The sequence below is a fragment of the Pelecanus crispus genome, chromosome 2 (genome assembly GCF_030463565.1).
Source record: "Pelecanus crispus isolate bPelCri1 chromosome 2, bPelCri1.pri, whole genome shotgun sequence".
NCBI lineage: Eukaryota > Metazoa > Chordata > Aves > Pelecaniformes > Pelecanidae > Pelecanus > Pelecanus crispus.
Genome location: NC_134644.1, coordinates 48,008,667 through 48,036,010, shown reverse-complemented (window position 1 = coordinate 48,036,010; position 27,344 = coordinate 48,008,667). Strand labels below are relative to the sequence as shown.

At 48.5% G+C, this 27,344-nt stretch overlaps 2 protein-coding genes across 2 annotated transcripts in view; both read right to left on the bottom strand.

Annotated features, from left to right (window-relative positions):
* Positions 1 to 27,344, bottom strand: part of SH3BP5 (SH3 domain binding protein 5) — a 455,787-nt gene that overhangs the window by 405,584 nt on the left and 22,859 nt on the right. The gene's annotated exons all lie outside the window — the stretch shown is intronic.
* POMGNT2 (protein O-linked mannose N-acetylglucosaminyltransferase 2 (beta 1,4-)) lies at positions 23,677 to 25,413 on the bottom strand. The gene has a single exon (XM_009490955.2). It carries the CDS (start codon positions 25,411 to 25,413, stop codon positions 23,677 to 23,679), a length of 1,737 nt encoding a protein of 578 aa, XP_009489230.1.

The following is a 27,344-nucleotide window of genomic DNA, read 5'->3' as shown; positions in this document are numbered from 1 at the left end:
ATTAGCCTGACGTTTTATTTACATCCAGCAAAGCAATAGATAAACTATCCTCGTGATGGATTTTCTTCATTAGTTGGGCAAACGCCTAAGGTACAGCTTTTGACATTGTTTCTTCCAAGTGGTTAGACAAACAGTTTATCAAAAGAGTATAAAATTGTCAGGAAATGAAGCAGATTAATGAACAGTAAAGGGAAGATCATTGAATTTATGATATAAGTAGCAGTATCACTGGAGCCTAAGGAATGGCTTATTAGATAACCGACATGTACATGCACGCAAAAGCACTGAGCCCCCCCGGATCCGCCGCCTCGGCAGCAGCTGCTCCCCAAATTGTCCCTTCATAGCGGTCTCCGCACTGAGGCTTCACCTCTCTCCTCCTTCCCTCCCCTTAGGTCTGGGTTTATTCTGTAACTCTCTCATTAGAGCTTGTGAACATATTATTTCCTCCCAATTAAAAACCTTTTAGACTGGAACGGCTTCAGGGATGATAACCTTGTCTTCGTATCTGTGCAGCAATAACGGTTTCCGCAACCTAATTTGGCGATTTTGGCTGCTACTACAGCAATGATAATCATACCAATAACAACAACAATAATATATAGGACTTCTCTGGTCTTTTGATTCTTTAGAAAAAAATCCCCCAGCATTAGCAGTTTACGAACCCCATATGGGTCCTCCGGCAATTGCCTCTGGAACGATAATTAGCTGTCAGATAAGGCAAATGGGGGAAAAGAGACCAGGAACCTGGGGGAAAGGAAACATTCCTTGTGATGGTGGAGGGGCTGCACCTGTGGGTGTCTGAGGTCTCTGCCCCCCCCCCAAGCATAGGCTCAGGTTTTCAAGCTTCAGAAGAGGGATTTTGGGTGCCAGGACAACTAAGAAACATGGGTGTAACCGGTACTGTGAATCTCGGTCTCCAAGTGCTGACTCCAGCAGGTGGCATTGGCTCAACAGGCTGTCTTTACTCCATGCTTACCAAGAGCATCTTAAAAGTTTCATCTCTGAACTGGCAAATTTCAAGCTGCTAGAGCATCATTAATTCCCTAATTCCCTTACAGCCTAATCCGCCCAGCTGCACTTTATATCCCACCACCCCCACCTTTTTCCTTCTGTTACTGTCTCTTTCCAATTAAAATCCAGATTTGCAGGAGCCGCTGCAGCGCGTTGCTCCAGGTGGGGAGTGTAGGGAAGCAGGACGGAGCAGGACAGCCACCTGGAGGATGCTCTGCCCACCCAAGCATGGACCCAGGCACTCAGCGGCTGCAGGAGAAAGCAACCCTTCCTCCCTGCACAGTGTTTAAAATGCATTGCACCAGCTCTGTAAAAATGCAGGAAAGGCTTTTATTACTTAAAAACACATCCCAGGGACAACTGTGGGGGACCAGTCCAAAAGTCCTGAAGTCTAGGAGTTCTCAGGAGTGCTGATGATCCTACCAGAATAGCAGGCCTCCAAATATATCCACATACTACCAAAAACAGCTCTGGAGGACGAGGTCTCTTAAACTTGACCTTCCCATCATGCCTACTCATACATGCTGTGCCTCTTCTTCCTGCAGCACAGAGCACCAGAGGCATGGAGGGTTTAGTCCCTCCAAGCTGGTTGGGGCAACTCTTTGTGATAAAAGTTTAAATCAAACATTTGCTGCGGTCTATCCTCACCTACAAAACATTTTAAAGTAAAACGGAAGAAGAAGTAGAGCTATGTGTTTTCATTTCTCTCTCTTCCCCACGCCGATGATGATAGGAAGGAAATGCCAGTGGGATTTTTTGAGACCGTTGAGAGATGAGAAGCACTCGTACAGCCGCACCAAACGCTGGTGGGTACAAATGCGAACCGGCAGCATTTATTCAAATCAAGGAGGTGACTGCAAGTGTCCCTGTTCTTGCTCTCAGAAGCTGGGATTGTCTCCCCACTTCCACCACCCACTTTGCAGATGAGGTGTAAGGACAAGCCCCCAAACCAGGCACCATTAATGAAATGATGGAGGTAAAACTCTTGCTGTGAGACTTTGACAAGGTGGACCGCATCTGGGTGTGGACAAGCCTTTCTGTCCAGGCTCACCCAGGCATTTGTTTTTCTCTGGCTGATCAGCCATTGCAGGGTCATGCTGGCCCACACCTCAGCTCTGTGCAAGGGGCATCTTCGTGGCTCTTTCTGGATTGAAGACCTCCAGTGGCGTGAAGGTCAAGTTGCCGTTCCAAGAACTTGTCCCCTAGAGCTATTTTGGATACCTGCTGTTTTGGTAGGATTATCTCTGTTCCCAAGAACTCCTAAACTTCAGGACTTTTTGAATAGACCCCGTGGTTGTTCCTGGGATGGATTTTAAAATGATACAGCTTTTAGAGCTGTGTGCTGCCAACCAGCAGATAAAGCAATGACATGCTTTGGGGCTTTGATATCCACTGGTTTGTAAACAAGGCAAGCCCAGCCAACACGAGCATCCATTCCCAAACAGGAGGAGTGTTCCCTCCCCAGTCTGTCTCCATGTAGTCCTTGGGGATTTCCCTGGTTTTTTGTTTCACTCCTGACTAAAGGATCAGCCTCACTTGTTCTCCTCTTCTAAGCTGAACCCATTTTTATTCCCCTGGGTCATACCCAGCATCACCAGTCCAAGAGATGATGCAGGTGCACAGAGGTTTCTCGCATCTAGCACACTGGGGACCCCCCTGGGGAGCCCCCACTGCCAGCCAGCAGGCAGGGTGCTGCTCGTGCCCCCATGCATGGAGTGGCCGGGCAGCGCATGTGCTTCCAGCTTCTGTCTCTGCTTGGGTTTGGATGCCACGTGATTTTTTTCCCCTCCCCAGTCCCTGGCCAAGTTCCCATTTAGGCAATCAGACCCACTTTTTCACCTCCTTTTGGGATGGGAGGCTGTAATTTGTGATGCCTGTGCATGGCCAGGCAGAAGAGGGGCTCGTGGCATCCCTGCCAGAAGCATGCAGCAGGAGAGGTGAGGAGGAGGAAGGGCAGAGACATCAGGTCTTTTCTTTAAATCCTTGAGTTTTCTCGACTGATACCAGAAACTAATATTTCAGTCTGCAGGGGTGTTAACTCAGCAGATGGGCTGCCTGACCTTTCCCTGGCTGTCTGGAGGTGGCGATGCCTTCAGAAAGCGCCCAAAAGCAGCAAAGATTTTTCCCACAAGATACTCAGCCCTGGGAAAGTGCAGAGAAACTCCCCAGGGATGGTTCAGTCCCGTCATCCCCCAGTCCAGCCAGATGAATACGGGTGGTTTTGAACCAGGCTATAGGGAAGATCCCAAGGAAAATGCGAGTCCTGGCTCTGCATGGAAACGCAACGGGACATGCCCATGCAGGGGGTATTTCCCCAGGGTGCTGTTGGCCAAGCTCTCTGCTTGAGCAGGCATGACCTCACTTCTTCCAGTCCTGCTTTTTGGGTGAGTTTTGCTCCACTGGATTTTTTTTTTTTTTTTGGCCACATCTGAGCAGGAATGGAGTTTTTATTGCAGGATGAGGCTAGCGGTACAGTGGCACAGGCTTCACTGCAAGTGTTGCCATATTTTTACAGGTTTTTTATTTTAATTGCCCGTTCTGGCCGCATCAGAAAAGGCTCGGAGTAAGAAAAGTGTGTTACATCCCAGGGCTGTTTATGCACATAAACAATCTGGTTTTTATTGCCTTGACCTTTCCTGAAACAAGTTCTTGGCTCCTCTGAGTTAAATCTAAAAAAAGGGTGATCTATTAGGCTGAGCAGCAGATTTGGGCTTCTAAGAAGTGCATTGAGGTGCTGACAGGATAGCAGGAGGCTAAGATCTACCACAATTGGAACAAACCTTCTTTAATGGTTTTTGTTCAGTTTGCCAGGGTCTCCCAGTTCTGCTCCTTGCCCACAGTAAATAGTCTGGGAGCAGGGAAAAGGTAATTATATTCAATGTAAGGCCCAATTTTCCTTGATTTGAGGTGAGGGGGAGAGGTGCTGCAAAATGTATGCACAGAATGGACAAGTTAGGTCAGATACTTCTTGTTTATCTTTTGAGCATGAAACCTGGCATCGCGTGCAAAGACACATAATTAAGTGTACAGAAAGCATTCATCCTGGCCATTGGAGGTGAAATTGAAAGCTAAGGGTGCCAAGATCAGAGGTCTTGCTTCCCTCTTTGGTTCCACTGAAGACCAGAGCAGTTTGCTGAGGAGCTGCTCAGAAGCTGGTTGTCACGCCTGGCTGGTTGCTGCCAGGCCCCTGCCCAGCTCACGATGGGTTTGCACACCCCAAGCACTCTTCCCTTCTCCATCCCTTCCCCCAGCTCTGCCCCCATCCCTTCATCCTTGCCAGCTGTAGGGTAATGGGGGTAGGAGGTTGGTTTTGGGTCCCTCAGATAGTTGGGGTCCAGCTGGAGGTTTAAGATGTGGTAGCTTGCACTGCTTCTTCCTCACCTCAGCTAAGATATGAAGGTCTCCAGGAAAGTCAGGACCTTCAGCAACCCTAACTGGTCTCAAAACAGTTAAGTGCGTAGACATACACATGGTCAAATCTAATCAAACATGGATGTTCCTGAGCAAACAGTGTTTAAGACTTCATAGACTGAGGGCAGTTCAGGGCAGCCGAGAGAGAAATGCAGCCTCCCTCGTCAGCCTCGACTCAGCCAGGAATTTAGGCTGAGGCAGTCAATAACTGCAGAGGGATCAATCAGCCAGCATGGTCTTGCCTGGCATTTTACAGGGAGAGGAGGCAACTCATGGGAGAGATGAGGTACACCCTGCCCATTGAGGTACCCCGCCCCGGGGCGATGCTGGGGCCAGCCCTGTTTTGCAAGGGCAGTTTGGGGCGCACAGTGCCACCCGCCCGTGTGTCACCAAAGTCCCCTGCAAGCTCCGTGGAGATGCCGGCACCACCTGGGAGCCGTGTACTTTGACTGTGCTCAAATAAGCCTTTTGATAGCAGTGATGAGGCAATATTTGTCCTGCTTTCTGCTGCCACAAAGGCAGGATTAGGACATCAGAAAGTCCTGCTGCTTAATCTTCCTTTGAAGGGGACTTGGAGAAAGAAAGGAAAGAAAGAAAGGGGAAGAACAGAGCGCCAAAAGCAGGCAGCCTGCGTGAGCAGATGTGTAAGAAGAAAGTATTAGGGCAACATGTCTGAGCTTACCATTTGTGATCTTGAGGTGTGCTCAGAGACGCAACCTTCCCTGGCGACAGCTGGTATTTTTAAGCACAAGACGAGAAACCCGAGTTGAAGGCCTCTGCTGTGGTCCCAGCAGCAATGAGACCTCCGCCTCCATCGCCCAGCAAAGCCCAGGCTCCTGCCCCATCCCTGTGCGAGGCCTCTTTTTTTACTCCCTGCTCCTGTAGCACACAGCAAGCGAGCATTTCGCATGTGCCAGGGAGGTTTGGAGGCAGCTGGGAAGAGCTGGTATTCGGGGAGCACTGTGCCAGTGGGAGAGACCAGCACCCGGTGCCCGTGCAGGAGCACCGTACCCACTGCAGTCTCTTCCGTGCCTTTATTTCTCCTCCTCTTCTCAAAATGGGAAACAAGCAATACACGCAGGAGCTGTCTCTGCTTTGGCTTGGCAGGGACTTTTCAAGACTGATCACAGTTCAAGAGGCACAAGAAAATGTGCAAAGCCCCCAAAACGTGTGCCCTTCTGTGCTGGCAGCTTGGCTTTATTCTCCGGGGCACCACTCCAGCCTGGCCCCGGGCTGTGCAGAAGGAGAGGCTGCTCAGTCCTTCCCTGCCTCTCCCACCCGGTGATGCTTTTACACATGCCATTCAAAGAGAATATCTCATCTTCCCAAGGCATTTTGGCTGCTCTCAGTACAGACTGCCTTTTTTATGCCTGCAGCATTATCAGTTCCCCGCCCCCGTGTGCCGGAGCTGCCCCTTGCATACTCCACAAAGCAGCCAGGCACTGTCTATTTTAATTGCTTTCTCCCACCCCTTTGCCTGCCCTCGGAGCACAGCAGCACATTAGCAAGGGGATGTGGGCAGTGGAAGGGCTGGGAAATAGAGAACATTTGGGTGTCGAGAGGCAGAGGTAGGGGGAAAAGCAGGTACCTGCTGGGCTGGTGGGTTCAAGCCCTGGCGTGGTGCAAGCGGAGGTGTCCATGCAGTCACCTGCAGGGACATGGGCAGTAATTTCTCTGTCTTTGCGGAGCTATGGCCTTGAATTTTGCCTCTTTTATTCCATAGAGACCACTGGCTGCAAAAACCAGATGCCATCTGTCCACTGTGCCTTGTAAATCAGATTTCAATCGTCTCAGGGAGAGGGCTGTCTCCTGCCGTGTGCTGCAAACCAGGTCTGCAGGGGTTACTCTGCAAAATTTACATTTCTGAGATGGGTTAGTGATTAGGGCTCCAGCTTCATACTGAGGAGGCTGAAATTCAATTTCTCCCCCTCTCACAGATTTCCTGGCTGATGGTGGAAAGTGGCTTAGGCCGTGCCTACGTTAATCAGGTAAGTGCAGATCTGGTTTTCACCTGCCGGCTGATCTCCCTCCTCACCATGCTCACACCGCAGCACATCTGCATGCAGCACGGGCAGGGGGGCTGCCGTGACAAAGGACACCTTCGAGTCGGGACAAAGAGAGGCACCTCCAAGATCCGGTTTTGCTCCATGAAAACCAAAGCAACAGGTTGCAGAGATGGTGGTGTCGGTGTTGCCGTCTCCTCCAGCGCTGTCAGCGGGCCGATTCACACCAGCTATGGGCTCACTCAGCAGATAATGCATTTGTTTCAAGGGCTGCTGGGTGCTGCGGTAGGTTACAGTGGGCAGTGGAGGAGAGAGACAGGGAGAGAAATGGCACAAGGTCAGACTTTGTCTGGTCTTGTTCAGCCCTTAAACAATTTTCTATAAGGCAAATGGTGTATTCCTGTAATAATAAAATGGGCTGCCGAGGATGCTCACAAGTACAGTGAACTGTCCTTATCCCTTTTTTTTAATCATTATATATTGAAAAATCATTGCTGGTATTATAGGGAGGCTGCAAAGCTACCTCTTTGTGAGTAAAGAATCAATAATTTGTTTTCTTCTTCCCTGTATGAAAACAATACCATTAAATCATATTGGTTTATTAAAAAGGCAGGACCCCTCGAGCACAAATGGCAAGGCTGATCACAGCCTGCCCGTGGGGAGATACAGGTCTCTTATCCACAGCCTCTGTGGACTTATTTATCAAAAGAGAGCTTAGCAAGGCCTCTAAAAACAAGGTTATTTATTAGTCCGTATGGCCAAGTTTTGACCCCCACAGAGGTACCCGTAGGGGCAGAGCAGATACAGCCCAGTGTTACCTGCTGGAAGCTTTGAGACAAACCTCTGCTCTTTCTCCTCCATCCTCGCCCCAGGGATTTGTCATGCAGGATGGCTCCCTGCAGCTGGCCCAAAGCTCACTCACCTCTGCCATCTTAAGCAGAAGAAATGCATCCTTCCAAACCGTGCATCGTGAAATTGCAAGAAGATGGTGGGCTTGGTGTATCCTGGGACAAGTCAAGTCCTGTTAGCTCATCAAAACCCAAAACTTCAGCAAGGAAGAAAACGATGCATGAAACATGAGGAAAAAAGACTGAGAACCATCTAATGGTTACAATGATCCAATCCATTAATTTTTTTAATCTGATGCCATTAGAGTTTCAGCTTTTGAAAGGGTGCAGGAGAAGAAAGATGCATCACGTTAGCATCTTCTGACATGCTGCAGAAGCAAACCTGCACCCTTGGTTCACACGTGCAGCGGCAGCCATCATTCATTTTGCACAAAATCTTTTTCCCCCTGCAGCGCAGCAGCGGTTGCAGCTGGGCCAAACATTAATGAATTAGATGGGGTGGAGGGCGCAAAGGCAGTATGGCTTGTATGGAAGCCATTTAATGGGGAATCACTTAAAGAAATGCCCCCCACCCCACCCCATACACCCCCCCAAGAGTTGATCTGCAGGACATCTCCATGGAGGTCCTTCAAGCTATCGAAGGTTTGGGCAGGGCTGACGAGGCTGTTGCGAGGTGTCTGATGAGCAACTTCTGGAACTAAGGGTGTCAAAGCAAGTCTGTTAAAAATGTGCTAATGAGGGGTAGTGTGGTACACAGCTAAGGGGGTGACCCCAGCCTCGGCTGGTTTGCAGACTGCCCTGACTGCGCAAGCTCTGCGCAGTGCTCGGATGCATTTTAATCAGCACTCTGGTATCAGACAGGAAAAGGAAATATTCTCCTTCTTTTTCCACAAAGGTTCGATCGTTTATTCCGCCGACACCCTACCAAGGCACCTTACCAACAGATGTGTCACGGATAAATATTTTCAAAATAAGTAACCTAAATGTTAAAAAACCCACACTTCTGTTGCATAGCTAGAGGTTGTGGAGCTGATATAAGGAAAAAACCCTTCATCTCAGCCCTGGACACTCTCCGCGATAGCTGTCAAAAATGATTACTGTTAGCTCCTGGCAGTTTTGCACTGGGGTCACCCTAAAATACTCAAAACACCCTTAGCTAGAGCCAGCAGTGACTTAAGGAAGAAGGCGAGAGCTGCAGGCAGGCAGGAGTTGGCAGTTCAGGCTCCTGCCATTACCCCAGGTCCTGTTTCTGCAGCTGCAGCCCCGCTGCCACGTGGCCGACGGCTGCCACGGGGATGGACCCCAGCTGTTTGCGAGCCTGGGGTTAAGACCCTGTTGCTAACCCCATTTTGAGGACGCGGCTCAGGCCTCTTTCTGTAAGGGGCCTCAGTGCCCCTGGTTTGGGTAAAGCGAGAAGCAGGAGGTGCAGTGCCCGTGGTGGGGCGGGAGAGGAGAGAGGGAGGAGGCAGGAGTGGGGCAGGTGGGGGAGAAGGAGGGACACCCTCTTTTCAGAGGACCGAAGGAGACCGTGGATTAAAGTGATTATCAAGCCGGCTTCTAATAAGCCTGCCACAGCTTCACCAGACGAATTAAAGAAATTAAAAGCCTGGGGCAAAATAAACGTTTCCATTCAACCTCTATTAGTCTTCTTTAGCCTCACTGTCCCCCAAAAACCCTTATTCCTGACCTAGATGCTCAGTCCAGCCTCAGTTACAAGGATGCCGAGACTGAGGTGTCGCACCTATTTCCAGGTAAGACTATGTGGTGTCTGGAGGACATTGGGGCCATCAGCGAGCCACCTCTGGGTGTTTCCAAGGAGTGTTGGTGTTAGGACCGGTCTAACACGCTGCCGCTCGCCTGGGGTGCAGCTAATTGGGTGCAGGGGGACGCTGTGCTCACCCAGCAGCGCTATGCAATGGGTGCTGCCATGAGGTGCCGTGCGGTGTGGGGTGCCGGAGCTCAGCCTCCCTTCGGAGGTGCAAGGGTCCCACCAACACATCATGGGTTTTCTGGCAGAGCAGCCTCACGCTTCTCTGGCTTCTGACCTCGGGCCACCAGTCCTCTACTCAGGACCCAGTGGCCCCTTTGTCCATGCTAGCCAAGAAGGAGAGGCCGTGTGGAGGCTGGTTGGTGCTGGTTGTCTGCCTCCAATGCATCGTGGGGACAGCAGCCCCTGCCTGGCCTCGTGGCTGTCACTGAGCTCTCCTGGCCCCCAGGCTCCGACCGGGGTCCCTGCCAGCTGGCAGAAGACCCCAGAGCCAGAGACGATGGGGTCCTGAGTAGAGGAGGGGGCGAAGCTGGTGGCCTGAGGTCAGAAGCCAGAAGGACTTCACAGGGTTTGCTGAAAAGTCAAATGAGGGAGGTTTTCTTTCTGAGCTCTGATCTCCATCTGTAGCTGGAAGCACAGAGCAATTCCACAGCAAAGGAGCTGGCCAGGGCAACCCCAGCACAACCTTACTGGAGCCCGGGGAGCCATCACCGAGGCTGGCTTCATCCAACACACCTCCATGAGCTCCTTCACTCATGGCCCTTCTTACAAGCACCATCACTTCTCCCTTCTCTCTCCCTCTGCAAAGGAAGAGAATTTAAAGATTAAAACCTGCTGAGAAATAAAAAAATCATAGGTCCTTTGAGGCACACAGTACAGCCACAACCCACCATCAGGAGTGAGGAAACAGCTTTTCTATGTGTTGGGGGAGGTTTGGCAGGCGGAAAAATATTTCTCAGCTGAACACTCTCCCTCTGGTTTGGATTAATAGCTTGGCTCCAGCTTCAGGTAGAAATTCCCCACCCCTCCCATAAGAAATAAATTTTAAAATGTAACTAGCCCAAGAGAAGAAATATCTGCTCGATGTCTTTTTAATGCTGAATTTTTCCCCTCTGTAAAGCATTCCTCTTTTAAAAGCGCTCTGGCTCTTCACAGCTCATTTTCCTTGGATATTATAGAGATGCCTGTACTGAGGCACGCACAGACAACTAAGTTTTCATGTTGCTTTTAATGCGGCGACATACACAAGATACATATGATAAACAGAACAATGTGAGCTGTTCCCAGCAAACAATTTATTTCTGCTTGTGAATTATCCATGAGGAAACCTAGATATGGATTTTTTTTACATAGTCAGCTATTAGTTAAAATTATTTGACACTCCGTGTGACCATATTTCGCCCTGCTGCCGGTCACCCTGCAAGGCGACCCCCCTCCACCTGCATCTGCAGCCCCTCTGCCCTCGCCCCTGCCAGCACTTTTCTGCTGCCTGGCGCCTTTGCGCAGGGAGATGGAGGTTTGCATGGGTTTTGCCCAAACATGTTCCCATGGTTTTGGGATCCTGCCCCCTCTGGAGAGGACCCTGTGCTGGGATTAAGCTGCTGCTGTGTTGGAGCGCTGGGGGGAGTTATTGAACAGGAACTCAATATATCCTTTGTATTTTTCTTAAACTAATAAACAATAGATGTTCTCTTCAAAGGTAAAGGAAGCTAATCAAACACTCACAAGCTCTGCCTTTCAACACCAATAAAATCCCAGCAAGATGATACCAAAGTGATACCTTAAATCCAAGCATTGAATATGATGTAGAAACGCCAGCCCACAAACGTGAGAATACCACTGCTGTTTTCTCAATTCACATGGGAAGAGCTGGGATTTGGAGGCCTTGCTCTTTCCCTTTTGCCATCAGGTGGATCAAAATGTTTCACCTAAAACTTGGTAGTTAAGAATCAGGTCTTTGATCTCCTGCAGAGAAGTCATCAAGCAGTTCTCAGCTCCAGGTGTGACATGGGTTTGGGCAACCTTTACCTACATTTTAGTGATATAGGGGCAAAACACAGTGTCTGCTCCACAACTTTTTTTACAGCCCCCCCCCCCCAAATGAAACCCTTTGGCGGGTGTCCTTTGCTGTTCATCGCGCGGCCTCTTAAGACGGGAGGCAAGAAGGTAAAGATGGAGAACAGAGGAGGACATGCGCGGCTCCTCTGAGATAACCTTCTCGTGTGGCAGAGGTCCCCTCTCTCGACAGAGAGCCTGAAACTCATGCCTCAAGGAGGAAATGACTCTGATAACTGGTGGGGAGTGAGACCAGCACACCCACAGAACACACTGCTTACTGCTTGCCATGCTCCACAGCCCTTCAACTTGACCAGCAACCAGTGGGAGAGGACAGAGAAGCTGCCACCAAATGCAAAGAGGCTTGTGGTACCAAGAGCAAACTTGAATCCCACTTTCGAGGCGGGGGGCGATGCATCAGTCCCAGTCCGGCCTGGAAAAGCCTGGCCTTGCACTGTCGTGGGCTTCTGACATGCAGCTGGGCTGCACAAAGCTGTGAGCCCAGGACTCACAGTTCCAGGTGGTCTCAAAGTGGGCTCAGAGGGGTGGTGGAAGGAGGGTACGTGTTGTGCTCGGCCGGGGCACACGTGCCATTTGCACAGCAGAAAGGAGAGCGCGCACATTGTCTGACCATGCATCACTGTGAATTCATGGTTTCTTGATTCTCCTTTGCTCAGGCCAACAGCCAGCTTGCTTGGTTTGGTCAAAGGAGGAAGAGGCAGAGGCAGAGGAGCAGACCACAGTGAAGCTGCTTGGCAGAAGCCCAGTCCCAAAGCATCACGTTTTCCAGTGCCAGGAGTGGTGCATGCTGCTCTCCCTGGCTGCTTGGGCATCTGAAACACGAAGCCTGGACACCAGCCTCCTGGAGACCTCCAAGGGCATCTCTCCCAGAGTCTCTTCCCCAGGGTGACTGTCCTTTTTGCCTCTATTTCCTGGCATCTCCCTTGGTCCTTCCCCCTGCTTGCTGCTGTGCTGCTGGCCTGCCAGCATGGGGAGGGCAGCTGATGAGAGCTGGCAGGAGCCTGGGCATGAGTCTGAAACCCAGAGAAGATGCAGCATTAATTACAATGGCTTGGGACCAGCTGGAATGGTTGCGCTGAGTTAACTGAGGAGAAAACAGCTCACAGCTCAGGGACAAAGCGGCCTTAGGGGCTCGGTGGGGGATTCCAGATGAAAACCATCACCACGTGCCAGCTGTGGCCCTGAAGCATCACCACAGAGGCAGCTCGGATAACAGGAAAACAGCAAGCCTACCAGCAGCGGCGTTTTCCTTTGAAGCCCTGCTGTTGCACGTGGGCTTCCAGACTGGCAGAGTTTGAGGTGCCTTCTTTGCTAAATTGGGAAATTAATTGCCCTGAGCTGCACCTCCAAGTGCAGGACGGGCAGCTTGCTCTCAGTGATGCCTGGTCTCAAGTGACTAAATCAAGCTCAGCAAAGCAGCCCAGAGCCTCGTCGCTTGGCCTGCTGCAGGACCGTGGCTTTCAGTAGGCAGAATGTTAAGGGAAACACCATACATCAGGGTCCAAAATACCTGGAGCTCTTGGTAGCCAGAGAGCTGGGCTCGGGTAGCGGCAGATACGCATCAGGTGGGCGCTTCTGCTAGAGGTATCCGTGTCATTATTTAAACTCTATAAATGGAAATGGACAAAACCTGTTAAAAGAAATGGCACTCGTTTTATGCTGCTTGTTGCCTCTGTTTCAAGCTGTTAATTTACAGTTAGTTTGCATTTATAGATAGTTTGCATTTTTGCAGTGTTTCCTTTTGGAGTTGTAAAAGGTCAGCCTTAAAAAAAAAAAAAAAAGTATTTTGAGTCTGTTTTTTGATTCTGTGGCAAGGGATGGGTTCCCCCATGAGTCAGGGAGCTTCAGAGTTAAGCAATAAATGGATGCCTTTAATAGCCATTTTCAGATTTCCCCTTCTGCTGTAAATCTGTGTGAAGGTAAGTATGCTCCCAGGGCAGCCCTGGCAGCAGGAGCCCCCCCCGATTTCACAGCCCTGGCAAACTTGGCTGTGCCTGCAACGCCATACGCTTATTTCATGGCTCTCTGCTTTGGTCTTTTTCCCCCAGTAAGCAATTGCATTCAAGGGCCTGATTTTTATTTATTCCTCTGCAACCCGCGTGGTTGTTTACATGAAGGCAAAGGGTATGAAAAAAGCTATCAAACCAGAACAGGGAAAAAAAAAAGGGAAAAGCTCCTTGGAGCTACAGTTAGATGCACTGACTGCTCCTGGTTGGGTTCAGGCGTGTTTGCTTGCTCCTGAAGCTGTTGATCACCTGACGGTGGTAATATTTTCCTACAGATTACATGGGATTGGCTTTAAGGGGTTCTTTTTATTTCCACCAAGCAGAGAATGTTTCCAGGTAAATGGCTTATCTGGCCCAGAGCAGCACAAACCAAGGGGCACTAGTGCTCTGTGTGGGTAATTGTGTGGGTTTTTCCCCTCTCCTTAAATGTTACTGCTTTGAAAGAGAGCTGAGAAAGCAGAGCCAAAATCCTTGCCTAGAATTGGGTGGCTTGTCTGTGTGCAACACTTACCCAGGTGGTCCTCACCTGAGCTACTGGTGAGGATGCACCAAACTGGCCACCGATGCGCTCTGCTCTTGCTTTTTATGAGGTAAGGACAAGCTCAGCAAGAGCAGGGTAAGACCAGCAGTGCCTGCCTTGGGAAAAACCACATAGGCAGCTGTGTCCATCAATAACCTGATGTTAAATATCTGCCACCCTTGCCTACACCACTGCTATAGTAACCGTAATCTGCCGGCTAGAGATCTCCCTAGCCTGGGCCGTAAGAAATCCTGTCTTTTTGGACAGGAACACGCTTAAATTAGGTCCTTGCTCTCATAGGTGATGGCACCTAGAAGGGGAACACACAATATAGCAAATGAAGTCAAGCGCTCTTTGGTAGTTTTCTTTCTGTCTACACGGGTGCACCCGCGCTTTGCAGCACACTTTTGAGGGGAAAAAGCTGCCTTGAGATTTCCACCAAAAATTCTGCACTGCAGGCAGGGAGTCTCAGGTCAGCCCCACCAGTTTCCCAGCCCCTTTTCTAGCCTGGGAAAAAGAAAATGCTCTAAATAAACCACTATTTAATCAAAAAACATCCTCTAACCCCTAAGGAATTGTTGAAAATTGTTTCAAAACTAGTTTTGAATGGGAACCTAGCACTGGAATTTAGATTTTTCAATTAAAAAATGATCGTCTCCCTAATGGAGAATTTTTTGGGGTTTTTTTTTGGTGCAGAGGGAGGGAGGAAAAGTTGTCAAAGAAACACTGCGTTTCTTACAGAAGCAGCTGGGATGTGTGACCACGGTGTCTGGCCCCTTGGAGCTGCAGCAGAGATGTCTCCTTGTCCCCCTTCTCCAAGGAGACAGCATCTTCCAGGTGGCACTATAAACCAGAGGATGTCCTGCAGAGTCACCTCCTGGCCAAAATTTAGCAAACAGGAGGTGGGAAAAGAACAAGAACCCAAAGAACCTGAAACCCTCACTCCCAGACAACATTCCCAAACTGAATCCCGTTCTTCCCCTGAGGCAAAACACATTTCAGATTGCTCCTCTGAAGCACATCATAATCCTGAGGGAGGAATTTGGAGGAAGAAAGAGGAAGGAAAGAGATTTTTCATGACTGTCTAGCTCTGAAATGGAAAGGTATTCATGCGTGGAGGAAAGCACCTTTCTCTGTCAGAAGGAAATAGATGAAAAAAAGATGTTTATGAAATATGGAGGGCTGCACTCATCTTCCATCCGGCTGCACAAGCAATGCTGTCAGGGGCTCCCTGGCCACGGCTGGAGACATGCCAGTGTCTTCCCATGGAGCTCTCACACCCCTGCTGCCCCCTGGCCAAAGTCCAGCTCAGATTTTCCATCTTCTGATGGCAAAAAAGCAGATGGATTCCAGAGAAGAGGGAATAAAAAGAACAAAGGAAGAGCGAATGATATAAACCTTTGAAACAGAGAAGCAGGATTGGAAAGAGGGCTTGTACAAACAGCAAATCTCGGAGTCCCTAGCTAAAACCGATGGCTTGGACCTACAGTCCTCCACTGGTCTCCCACCTAAAAAAATAGCGGACACCCCAGTAAGTCACACCAGATGGCAGTGTCCCACATGCCACCTCCCTCTGCGCCATGCTTCTTGCAGTGACAATCCCATAAAAAACCAGGCACATTTCATGAAAGCGTTGGCCAGATGGCCACCAGTCCCCCTCCGCTGCTAGTCTGCTAGTCAGCTTGAGCAGCCTGAGCATCTGCTTCCTAACCCAGGTCTGTCACACCTTGCCACCAACAAGTCACGCAAGGACACCAGGATGTTGTGTGGTCCTTGCCGAGTTGTTACAGAAAGTCTTTTTCCTTGAGCAGTAAATTGGTGTTGGGTGGAGATACACAGCTGGGTAAATAAATCAAGTATTAAAGCTTTCTCGAATGAGAAGAAATGGGCATCACCCACCAAAGGGTGGGGGTGAAGGAGGTGAAGAGTCTGCCCAAGCCAACCTGTGCAGCTCCACGCCACGCTCGTATGGTGGTAGCTATGTCAGGAAAAGCAAAATACAGGGAGAGATGCCTCCAGCCAGACCAGACCCGGTTGCACCTGGGTGGGATGGAGACGCAAGGTGCTGTGGGGTGGGCAGACACCGGCCCCCGCTCCTCTCTGCTTCTGGGCAGGTCCCCCTGCGGCAGGGCTGGGGGAGCCACCGGGCAGCAGGCACAGCGCTGCTCTCGCCCAAGCCTGTGACTTGTACCTGCTGGAAAGGCACTGCCAGCCTCCAAGGAGCCCATGGGGACACTCCCAGCATAAATGGTCCCTGAATACAAGCAGACCTGGCCCCTGGGGCTGAAGGGTGGGGAAAGGCCAGTATTCAGCTCTGGTTTTCTCAATATTGGTGAAATCACCCCAAAACAAGAGATCCATCGGAGTCTGCACAGCAGCTGCCGTCTCAGTACCCATTCATGGATGGCAACAGGGACCCGGCAGGTTTTTGCCAGGTGGATTGAAGAAGCAGGTGGAACGGACTTATCACAGAAATGTCACACCGATAGCAACATCCACAGGAAAACACCACGGGACATCCACACGCAGAGGGAAAAACAACATTGCTGCCGGCGACGATATGCCTGCAGACAGTCCCACCTCCATCCACCTTACTCCCAAGCTGGAGGAGGTGACCGCTATTGCTAGTGACCAGAATAACATCAAAGTAAGGAAGGACAAAGGAACAGGGAGTCTCTAGGACAGAGAAAAGAGATGCTAAACTGAGTGGGTTCGTCTGTGGATGCTACATTATGCATACAGGGACATGGCTAACCCAGAAGGTAAATCAGGCAATTAGAGCGAGCCATTTGAATAAACACCAAACAAAGGGAAACTCAATTAATTTTAAAGGCAACACATTTTCAAATGGCGGGACTAAGCAGCATTTAAAGGTGATGATTGCTGCCAAGTTATTTCGAGCAAACAGGAGGTTATTCAGTTTATCTGTTTGAACGTGCCAACAATTGATTTAGTAATCAGCATGTTCTGAAGGGACGATTTGAGAGGGTGACAAGGAGGGCCAGGCCCACAGTGAGTGTAAATTCTCACCGGCTTGCTGAGTCGCAGCCAGCCCCGTGCCAATGGGGGGTTTGACTCAAGCCCCCCCCGGGGGGGACATGCTGGGGGAGGTGACTTCTCTTACATAAGGAGGGTGATGTGCTTCACACACATGCAGATGGTGATGCTTCTCATACCACCCACAGCACAGATGGACTGTCAGTCATCACATTGAAAATCATTCCAAGAGTGTGCCTACCCCAAGTCCAGCAGGGAAAAATTAAGTGCTCTTTTATCCACTAAACCTACACTGCCTTACACTGCACAGACACCAGAAGCAAAAATATTGTAGAAATAAGTCTGCTATTTATATGGCTCAGCAGATGAGGTATAGCAATAAAGATGCTGAAGTCACCCTTTGTTTAATATAAATTAAACGATGTTGTGCTTATAGAGTCCCTTTCTCCCAGGGATCCCAGAGAGCAACAACCTCCTTGCTGTGCAGATAGACTAACTTCTGTCCTAAAGAGGTTAAAGGCTCGGGTCAGAGCCCTTGCCAGCCCACCTTCAGTAAATGTGGCTTTGCCTCAGAGCCATCTACACCAACAGCCTGCAGCGTCTTAAAAGAAATAATTTCCTGAATGTCTTAATTTAATTTGGGTCCTGTGAGGTGCTGGTGTCTCCGGACAAGCCATCCAGACATCCCAGAGCAGTGGATGCGCAGAGCCTTAGAGACAAGGCCAAAAAAAAAAAATCAAAATTGGTAGACAGCTTTGAAAAATATTCCTCTGGTACATTTACCTTGAGTAATGTATTTAGTTGTCAGAGAGTGACATGATGAAGCCAAAAAAGCCGCTTTATGTTATTTCTCACCAAAATCTTCTAAGAAATGGTCCAGTTTCTCCTGCAAACATACTTCCCAAGCTGTCTTTTAAAGGGTTTGTTTTTCCTTTTTATTTTCCTTCCCTCCACAGTAGCTCTTAAAAGTCCCAAGTTATTGCTCTTAAGAATTGTTATTTCCTTAAGGATCTGTCCAAAAGAATCAGAGGAGGGGAGAGGAAGGAGACAGAAAAATCTCAATTCGAACTCTGCAAAGTTAAATATGTTGATTAAATATCTCCAGGCACTTTCTGGAGGTGTAAAACCCGCACCGGGTGACCAGTCTGGATTGCAGCTGGCACGTCACTGCTGGCCCCTACCACCCACAGGCAGCCTGTGAGAAGCAAGCCAAAAGCTGGAGAAGTCGATAGGGCCAGTAAAAGAAGGTGCAATAATTTTGCTAAGCAAAAGTTAGCCAGTAATAATTTATGGTAGGCACAGGTTCTTCTGGTTGAGATTTAGGATTCTGCTTGCTTGTGAAGGTCTAAGTGTGCTGCGTAAGCGCTGGAGAATCTCTGGCTGGTGAGAAGACGATGAGCTGGTGGCCACCACCTGGCTCCTCTGCCCCAGTGTCCCACCAAGGCGCCCCACTGGCTGCACAGAGGGAGATCAGGAGGAGCCGGGTTGCACCCATACGAGAACATCGCTCACAGGCCACCAGCATCCTCACTGCTTCTCGCTTGGCCAACAGTGATGTCTTCATGCTGCACCCAGCCGAGGGAGCAAGCTCGGGACACCCACCTCTAAGGCATTCTCCATCATATAGAGGATAATTCCTTACTGGAACAAGGGTTTAAAAGCCACACAGAGGATGCTGATAGTCACTTGGGAGGACACAGGCTATCTCAAAAGGACTATTAAAATATATAGAACCATAGAATCATAGAATCGTTTAGGTTGGAAAAGACCTTTAAGATCATCCAGTCCAACCATTAACCTACACTACCAAGTCCACACTAAACCAATCAAGGGTAGACTAGACTAAACCATGTCCCAGAGTGCCACATCTACCCGTTTTTTGAACACTTCCAGGGATGGTGACTCCACCACCTCTCTGGGCAGCCTGTTCCAATGCTTGACCACTCTTTCCGTAAAGAAATTTTTCCTAATATCCAACCTAAACCTCCCCTGGTGCAGCTTGAGCCCATTTCCTCTTGTCCTATCACTAACTACATGGGAGAAGAGACCAACACCCACCTCACTACAACCTCCTTTCAGGTAGCTGTAGAGAGCGATAAGGTCTCCCCTCAGCCTCCTCTTCTCCAGGCTAAATAACCCCAGTTCCCTCGGCCGCTCCTCATAAGGCCTGTGCTCCAGACCCTTCACCAGCTTCGTTGCCCTTCTCTGAACACGCTCCAGCACCTCAATGTCTTTCTTGGATTGAGGGGCCCAAAACTGGACACAGTATTCCAGGTGCAGCCTCACCAGCGCCGAGTACAGGAGGACAATCACCTCCCTGCTCCTGCTGGCCACACTATTCCTGATAAAGGCCAGGATGCTGTTGGCCTTCTTGGCCACCTGGGCACACTGCTGGCTCATGTTCAGCTGGCTGTCGACCAACACCCCCAGGTCCTTTTCGGCCAGGCAGCTTTCCAGCCACTCCTCCCCAAGCCTGTAGCGTTTCATGGGGTTGTTGTGACCCAAGTGCAGGACCCGGCACTTGGCCTTGTTGAACCTCATACAGTTGGCCTCAGCCCATCAGTCCAGCCTGTCCAGGTCCCTCTGCAGGGCCATCCTACCCTCAAGCAGATCGACACTCCCACCCAACTTGGTGTCATCTGCAAACTTACTGAGGGCGCACTCAATCCTCTCATCCAGATCATTGATAAAGATATTAAACAAGGCTGGCCCCAAAACAGAGCCCTATGTATAAAACAAAAGAAAAAGTATATGTATAAAAGTATATAAGTAAAAAGTATAAGTATACTTATATACTTACTTATGTAAGTAAAAAGTATATGTATAAAACAAAAGAAAAAGTAGGATTTCATTATTATTTCCCAGCATGTAAGGTTCCTGAGAAGCTGGCCCAGAAGTACTCTAGAAATTCTCTAACATGAGGGCCCCCAGGCAATCGTGCCAAATGCCACCTGCCAGGCTGGCTGCAACAAGTCGCTCCCACCACCCTACAGTCCTGGAGAGGGTCTGACTCAGTGGCTTTTCAGCCTTCCCTTTGCGCGACTCTAACCTGCTCCTCAGGCAATACCTCTGGGGCAACTGGTCTTCCACTGCATTGAGCAAGAGTGGTCCATTCCAGACAAGCGCCATCTGTAAGTCTCAACTCTTCACAGCCTCAGTGGCAGCATGTCCTTCTCGAGAAACACACCCAAGCCAGATTGGAGTTGAACCTCTTCAGAAATGTCTCTATTCTTGGATATGGTTTTTGAGGGTGAGTTTGGGCTATAAGCAGTATATATATATATACACACACACTGATATATATAACAGTCGCGTGAATTGCTCTGGCTCTTTTAAAGTCACTATCACCCTTGAGAAGTCCCGTCGGGAACCGTATTACCATACAACCTGCAGCTCCTGCTCCAACACCTCACGTGTGCAAGCTGCTAAGTGCTCCATTCAGTCCTTCCTCACCCTCGCACGTGTCGGTAAGGAGCCCTTCTGCAGCAGCTGGCTGCACCTTGCACTTTGGCTAATTAAAATGAGATATGAAACTGCAGCCAGAGGAAATCCTCCTAGATGATCCATCTCCATAAGCATGGCCAAGCCCGGCAGCAGCGAGTTTGAGACCAGGTTGCTATTAGTACCCTGCACTACCCCCAAAGGGCTTTGGATTTAATCCCTGCTATTTCTCTTCTTCCAGGACAGCAGGGCCAGACAGCAGCACAGACCTTCATGGATTTGCTCTGGGAGCAAAAACAAATTATGCAATCGTGGAAGGTGCGAGTCTCTTGCACAACGCAACTTGTTCACAGGAGCCCCATAAGCTTGCCTGAGGAACAGGCTGTTTTGGAAATACAGTAACCCAGCTCCAGCCCTGCCTTGCTGCACGTGTTACAGATGCAGCCCCAGCCCCTGCGCCCGGAGAGCCTGCATTCGTTACAGGATTAAACTTTAAGCAATACCAGGCAAGCATTCCTTCTGATCAATTAAAAAGTGGCATTGACAGAGAAAAGTCCCACTGGGTTTTCTTGAAATGTGAAGGCTGGAGGCTGTGCGAGAGGATATTCATGTGAAGCAAGGGAAAAAAACAGCCCATGGGACAGGGGAGGATTGGGGGTGAAAAATGGGATGGGCCTGCAGAGCACCGATGGCAAAGTTATTAAAAGGAAAGAAAATTCACTACAGGGAGATGCTAGCACTCCAGAGCAGTTCTTGAGGTAGCATAAATCAGCATAACATTACTGTGCCCAATTTATGATAGCTACAGGCTGGGCCACGTACTCTCAGTGCTGCGTGCCTCGGCAGAGGAGGAATTCAGGTATAGCAGCGAGACTCCAGTACAGACTTTCTTACACTGGGCAGGTGTTGGAGGCAAATGGCCACGTCACCGTCACAAATTCAGTGTTCAGCTATCTCAGAATTTGGAAAGGAAAAACCCTTTAATTTTGTTTCCACCTTGTAAAGTACTCATAGCACTGATGAGGAAGACAGAACCTGAATGCACATTTTTGGAAAGCACATTTGATTGTCTTCTGGAAAAAGCGAGTCTCTGAATGCAAGAGACCGCTTCACACTAGAGTTAAGAGCACAGAAACCCACATACACGATACTTCATTGCTCTGTAGCCAATTTTGTTGATTAGAATCATTAGGATACGAGAAGAAAATAGTTAATGTGCTGTAACCAATCTGCAAATGTTAGAAAATCTGCAATCATATAAAACCAATTTTAAGTGAAATGGGATTGTCTACAAATTACAGGCAAAGGATTGCTACCAAAGGCACTGAGAAAGACAGGCAGGAAAGCAACACACGGACCAATACCCCGCCCAGGACAAAAGGAGGTTAGGGGAACACAGGCAGCTCACACAGCCAAAGAAAATGACTTCTGAAAACTGATACAAAACAAATGCTGACCAAACTTCATCCTTCCAAAGGCTCATTTAATACCATCGTTGTAGGGTGCCAGCATTACCACCCTTGTAACAGCCAGCAGGATGGCCAGTGGCCATGGGGCTACCTGCAACTTGAACAGATGTGGGGATGTGAGGTTGCTGCAAAACCCTGCTGTGAGTGGGAGCTGATCAGCCAGTGAGGTCCCGGGGAGCTACAGGTCCTGGTGGCTTCCCTAAACAGCCTGCTCTCACGTCTGTTACCTGCTTATGAAGTTTTTCTCACCTCTGACATACGTGGCATGTGATGTGCAGCCACGTGGAGACTTCGGGGCGCTGCTCAGATAACTCACTTCACTTCAGCAAGAAGCCCATTTTGTCCTAGAAAAACAACAGCGGGAGTATTCATGCGACCCTTTAAAATATCAAGACAAAAATTATTAGTTGGCAAGGCTACAATGGCAAAGCAAACACAGACTTTGGGATTGTTTTTCTGGGTTTTTTTTCCCCCCCTTTAAACCATAAACATGTTTGAAAACAAAGTGAGACATAATGAAAATGAATTTATAAAAGTAGCACTTGCCTGAAGGTCCAATGTTGTACTGCGGTGTTTCACTCATTTTTCAACCCTCCTGCTTCTTGTCTGATTTGTACAGCAGTGTTTTTCTCCCCTTTCTCTCTAGAACTCGTATTATAGCCCTGCCTCAAGATGCTCATCTATCAGCCCATCCCTCAGAAAGCAAGCCATTTATCCTACTGTTCAAACATCCATACAGACCTCGGGAGGACAGCAGGGACAATGGAGGGAGAGGAGAAGAAAACACTTTTCCTGTTGCTTTAACATTGGTTACAAACTATGGAGGATGCCAACTCCTATCAGTGAAACATCTCATGCTCCTGCCCCTTTTTCCCATCTCTTCCCCAAGGCCTGTACTTGTGACACAGAGCTGTTTTTCAAAGACAGCGTCATTTAGGATCTCGACCTAAAGGAGAACTGTACAGGATCAGATCTTAAGTATGCAGCATGTTACCCCAAAAATGAAGCCAGATTCTGATCATGGGGAAAATGAGTATAAGTCTAAAATAAACTACTCCCCTGACTGGAGCATCAGAGGTGCGAGCATCACCAGCCCAGCCTCTGCCATGTGCTCTGTCCAGCCCAATGTGATGGCACCCATGGTCTTGCCCCCTGCCTGACTCTGCTTCCTCCCACCAACATCCAGGAAAACCTGTGCCCAGAAAGCTTCCCTTTGTGACCACCTGCCTATGACTTAGCAAAGCATGTACCTGTTAGTAGCTATTATCAACAGATTATTTGGACCAAACACCAAAATTATTTTCTTGAGCGGATTGCTGTAAGTGCAATCTCTTCCCCATCACCTCTTCCACACCATCCTCTTCCTTTCCCACACACCTGTACATAACTCACAAAATGAAAAAACAGAACTTAAAACACAGTAAATTATTTTATCCGCTCCATCCCTTCTATCTCCCATCTGCTACTCCAGCCTTTTGCTATCAGGGTGCAGCAAAATCTGATTTTAAATGTGAAGCTGGCCCTGTAGTCTTGTTCTCTTCAGCCAAAATATAAAAAATAAAAAGCTACCCATATATGCATTTTATCACAGCAATAATCTATCACAATAACTATTTTGACAGATAATAAAAACAAAAAAATGTTGAGGAGGTTTACAGCAGTTTAATGAAGGCTCTTGTACCAAATCTTGAAGTCAAAGTTACAGTCAGAGTTATTGAAAAAAATAACTTACAATGAAAAAGCAGATGAGAATTGCCCACCTAGCCATGGAATTAACTGCAGTTTAACGCTGTGCTTAAATATTCACCACACAATAGAAACAAATTTAAATCACGACCAAGGTACACACAATTCACTTCCATTCTGTTTTCAATTACATGTATTCAGCATGTAATTTAACCTCTGGAAGTTACTCTGAAGAACCACAGAGGCCTGCTTTTTTTTTTTTTTTAAACACTCACTGGAAATAAATATTATTTAAAGAATACACATGGAGTGCAACAAAATGGACACTTAGGCACTGGTACAGTCTAGTCCTCTTCAGCCCTCTACAAACTACAGACAAGAAGTTTTAAACCACAGATGCAGTGGAGAGCAGGGCAGAGCTGTACAGGTAGCGCAACAGGTTATGTACTACACAAGAGCACATCTGCAAAAGGTCCCAGGAGATTTTTATTGAAGATGCAGCGTATCCACACCAAGTATATTGTGAAAGGCTTAATGTTTTCTGAGAAGGTGTGATTCTGATGGGACAATATATAAGGCATGTAAGTGTTTTCCCCTTGCTCTTGTATCCACACTTCGTATTTCACTTCTCTGACCTTGAGATACTTCAGGTTCCAGGGAATCTGCCAGGACACGGCAAGTTTAGCTTCGCTCGTGCCCTGGACAGAGGCTTGACACTTGGCATCCCTCACTTTGCCAGGGTAGAGGCTACCAGACCACTTCTGCTTCTTGGGTCCGGGCTTAGACTTCACAGTCTGCCTGATCACATGGACGAGAGAAGGGATGTTCACCTTCGTGTCCTGGTAGGCACGGAACAGCCACTCGGGGTTGCGGCAGCAGAGGTGCCGTGGTACCTCTGTGCTCTTAATGATGCGCTCTTGCTCAGCTTTGTCCAGATGAGCAATCCCGCCCTGATCCCAAGGTCTGTCCGGGTAGGTAACGGTGTCTTCCCTGTCAGTGTTCTGCCAGGCAATGTACTGCAGGTCCATGCCAGGAAGGGTTGCCAGGGTTTTGTAAGGGGTATAGTGTTCAGGGTTGATAGCATAAGGAAAGAGCTCCACCACCGTGGCACCTCTTGGCAGGAAGAGAGACATGACTAATTGGGCCCCATGCATGCTGACCAGCATGGACGCATTGCTGATCAACCGGACAATGTCAGAAAATGAATGCTCCTCCAGAGAGACGGTAATGGTTTTCATCTGAAACTCCTGAGCGAGAGCCAGGATTAGTTCTGCCTCATTTAGGATAAGTCTGTTGATTGTTCGACTGAACACTACAATGTACTCCTCACTGGAGCTTTCCTCCAAGCTGACGTTCAGCCTCTGCATCATGAATTTGGTGAACTGCCTGATCTCGTTACCAGAAACCAAGATGTTAGCCTTTGGCCCTTGTGGCTGGACAAATCCATACTGGTACCAGGTGGTGATTTTAGACAGTCCCACATACGATTTGGTAAAGCAGAGGAGCCTGCCCAGGGTTTTAAGCTGCTCCCTGAGGAGTGGCTGCTTGTTACTCAGTAACTTGTAGAGGTCAAAGTGAACACCTTCACTCCACCCTTCCATGAAGAAGAGCCGTGCCTCCAGATCTAAATCGGAGAACTGCTGCATGGTGTAATAAATGGGGAGGAGGTCATCATGAAAGACATGCATCAGGTTGTCTGGGTTGAACCTGTTAGCGATCAGTGCCACATCAGGCACGAAGACCGGCTTTGGCATAAATTTCAGCGCAGCAGCTGGCAGCTCCACAAAGTTGAAGTACTGAGTGTTGTGATCTTCCACCGAGGAGAGGTCGAGCAGAGCCGGCTGGAACCTCCGGGAGCCCAGGTTGGGCAGCATGACCGAGGAGTTGCTATGAAAGTAGACAAACTCCTCAGCCTCGGTAGAGTAGCAGAGGGACTCAAAGCGGCAGATGCGGTCGGTGTGCATCCTGCCAGTGCACACCATCCTGGTACCATCCTCCACCAGTGCCTGGAGAGCTGCATGGTAGTCAATCTGAACCTGAGAGAGTTCCTGAGACTGACGCATGAGGACCAACTCCTCTTCGACCATGAAGACATGCTCTCGCAGTTTGATGTATTTCCACAGCACAGCAGCAAGGACAGACACGAGCAGGGCATTAAACACGGCTGCTATGTTCATTCTGCAGTTAGATCCTAGCAAGATGACAGGTGGGGAATGCAATGGAGAGGGAACACATCGTTAACACTCCTTGGCATAGTGAGGGCCAAGACCTGTAGAAAATAAAACAAGAAAGGAACCATTTAAACATCAGGTTTACAGCTCTACCATAAATCACATTTTATGCACTATTCAAGAGAGTTTAGGGTTTTTTCAGTAATTTTTCCCCCTTCCAGGGAATGAGGAAAAGAAGAAAAGCGTGCTAAAGCAGTACCCAAAACTGTTAAAAAAAAAAAAAAGGGGAGGGGGGGGCAAACAGAACTGGGAGCTGCCCTACAGGAAGGCTTCCTCTCTCATTTTCTTTTCTACCTTTTTGTAGAAGAAAAAGTAAGAGAGTTTGAGGATGAGCTCTGTGAAGCCTTGTCAGAAAATTATATGTTCCCTGGGACTTTGTCTCACTCTGCTTTTTGCAGACCAGTCCAACGACGAGAAGAAAGATAGTACTGCAATCACTGGGCCACTTGCACAGGGCTTGGGAGACCTAGCTCCTTCTCTTGATCTGCCATAGGCCTCTTGCATGTCCACCAGTACCCAAGTCTGCCTCTTGCCTTTACCATGCAGAGAATAATAGCACAAGGAGTAGTGCCAAGTATAGATTTTGCTCCACTCCATTCCAATATGAAATGTGAACTGGTGAACATAACATTCAATTTAATTTTATTGGGGGGTGGGGGGGGAGGACTTGCAGGTCTACAAACTGCCTTGCATCCCAAGTCACTCAGTCATTTCTTTGGCTGCAATCTGGGACCAAAGGCTAGGAGCTGCCATCGTCTTCCAAAAGAAATATTGGCATGGGAGAGAGGAAAGCTCCGCTCCTTATGCGAGGAACTGACGTTTCATTAAAGCAATCAAACCTTCATTTAGTGAGAGTCTGACTTGCACCAGCACAATCAACCCTTATACAAATGGGAAGGTAATACATTTGAAGTGTTTCTAGTGTTGGTGTTTTCCCATCCCAACCTGAGAATCTCTTCCATGCTGCTCCAAGGCCTCCCTGTTTCTTTTTCTGTTATTGGAGAGATCCTGTTGCTGTTTTCTAAGTAGAAACACTACTGGCTTATATCAGAGTATTGATTAGATTTTCAACTGTGAACTTCAGTTGAGATATTAATTCACCTACAGTATTTATGGGCTCCAATTTTCATTATGCATCAAGGTTCACTGCTAGTCAGGCTGTAAATAACTGCAGCCACGAGGAACCATAGGAAGGCAAATTTCTGATTGGTATATACTCAATTAGACTGTTTCTAACTGCAGTTTTAAAGGTAGCGATTTAAACTCCCTTTGATGCAAGTTTGGAGGGAGGGAAAAAAAGCAATGGCTCAAGCATATGCTCTGACATCCCAAGCAATAGTCCCTTAGAATTTTAACCCCAAAATTCTTGGTTTTATATGCCAGAGTGGAAGAAGACAGCAAGGCATATTTAGGACCAATGCAAACACCTTCTCTAATGTCAAGGGAGTTCTTTTGAAAAGAGATATTGCAGCCTACAAGCTTGATCCAGCTTGGAATTGAATGGAGAATCATTCATGGAATTCAATGAAGTTAGAAGGGATCCCTCCAGCTTGTGAGATCCCAACAGCCTGCAGGATCCCTGTCTTATGAAGAACTGAAGGAACATGGGAGACTGAGTAACGCCAAAGAAACGAGTGCTAGCTGTAAGCCACACAGATTCAAGAGGTGGTCTCTGGGGATCTGAGCAACAAATTCATTTCAATTTCAGAGCAGCTTTAGCTACTCAAATGGAACAGAAATGAAGTCCACCTCCTCTGGCAAGTGGTCTGAAAAACTGCCTCATTTAGCAACTCCCTAAAAGCAAGCAGCAAATTTAAAAGGTGGTGTTTTGATTTCAGCTATGGAAAAGGAAATGGGAAGGGACCCAGACTGGTCAT

Bases quoted from the DNA above. Each gene is read 5' to 3' on its own strand.
- POMGNT2 (XM_009490955.2), bottom strand. From the start codon at position 25,413: ATGAACATAGCAGCCGTGTTTAATGCCCTGCTCGTGTCTGTCCTTGCT.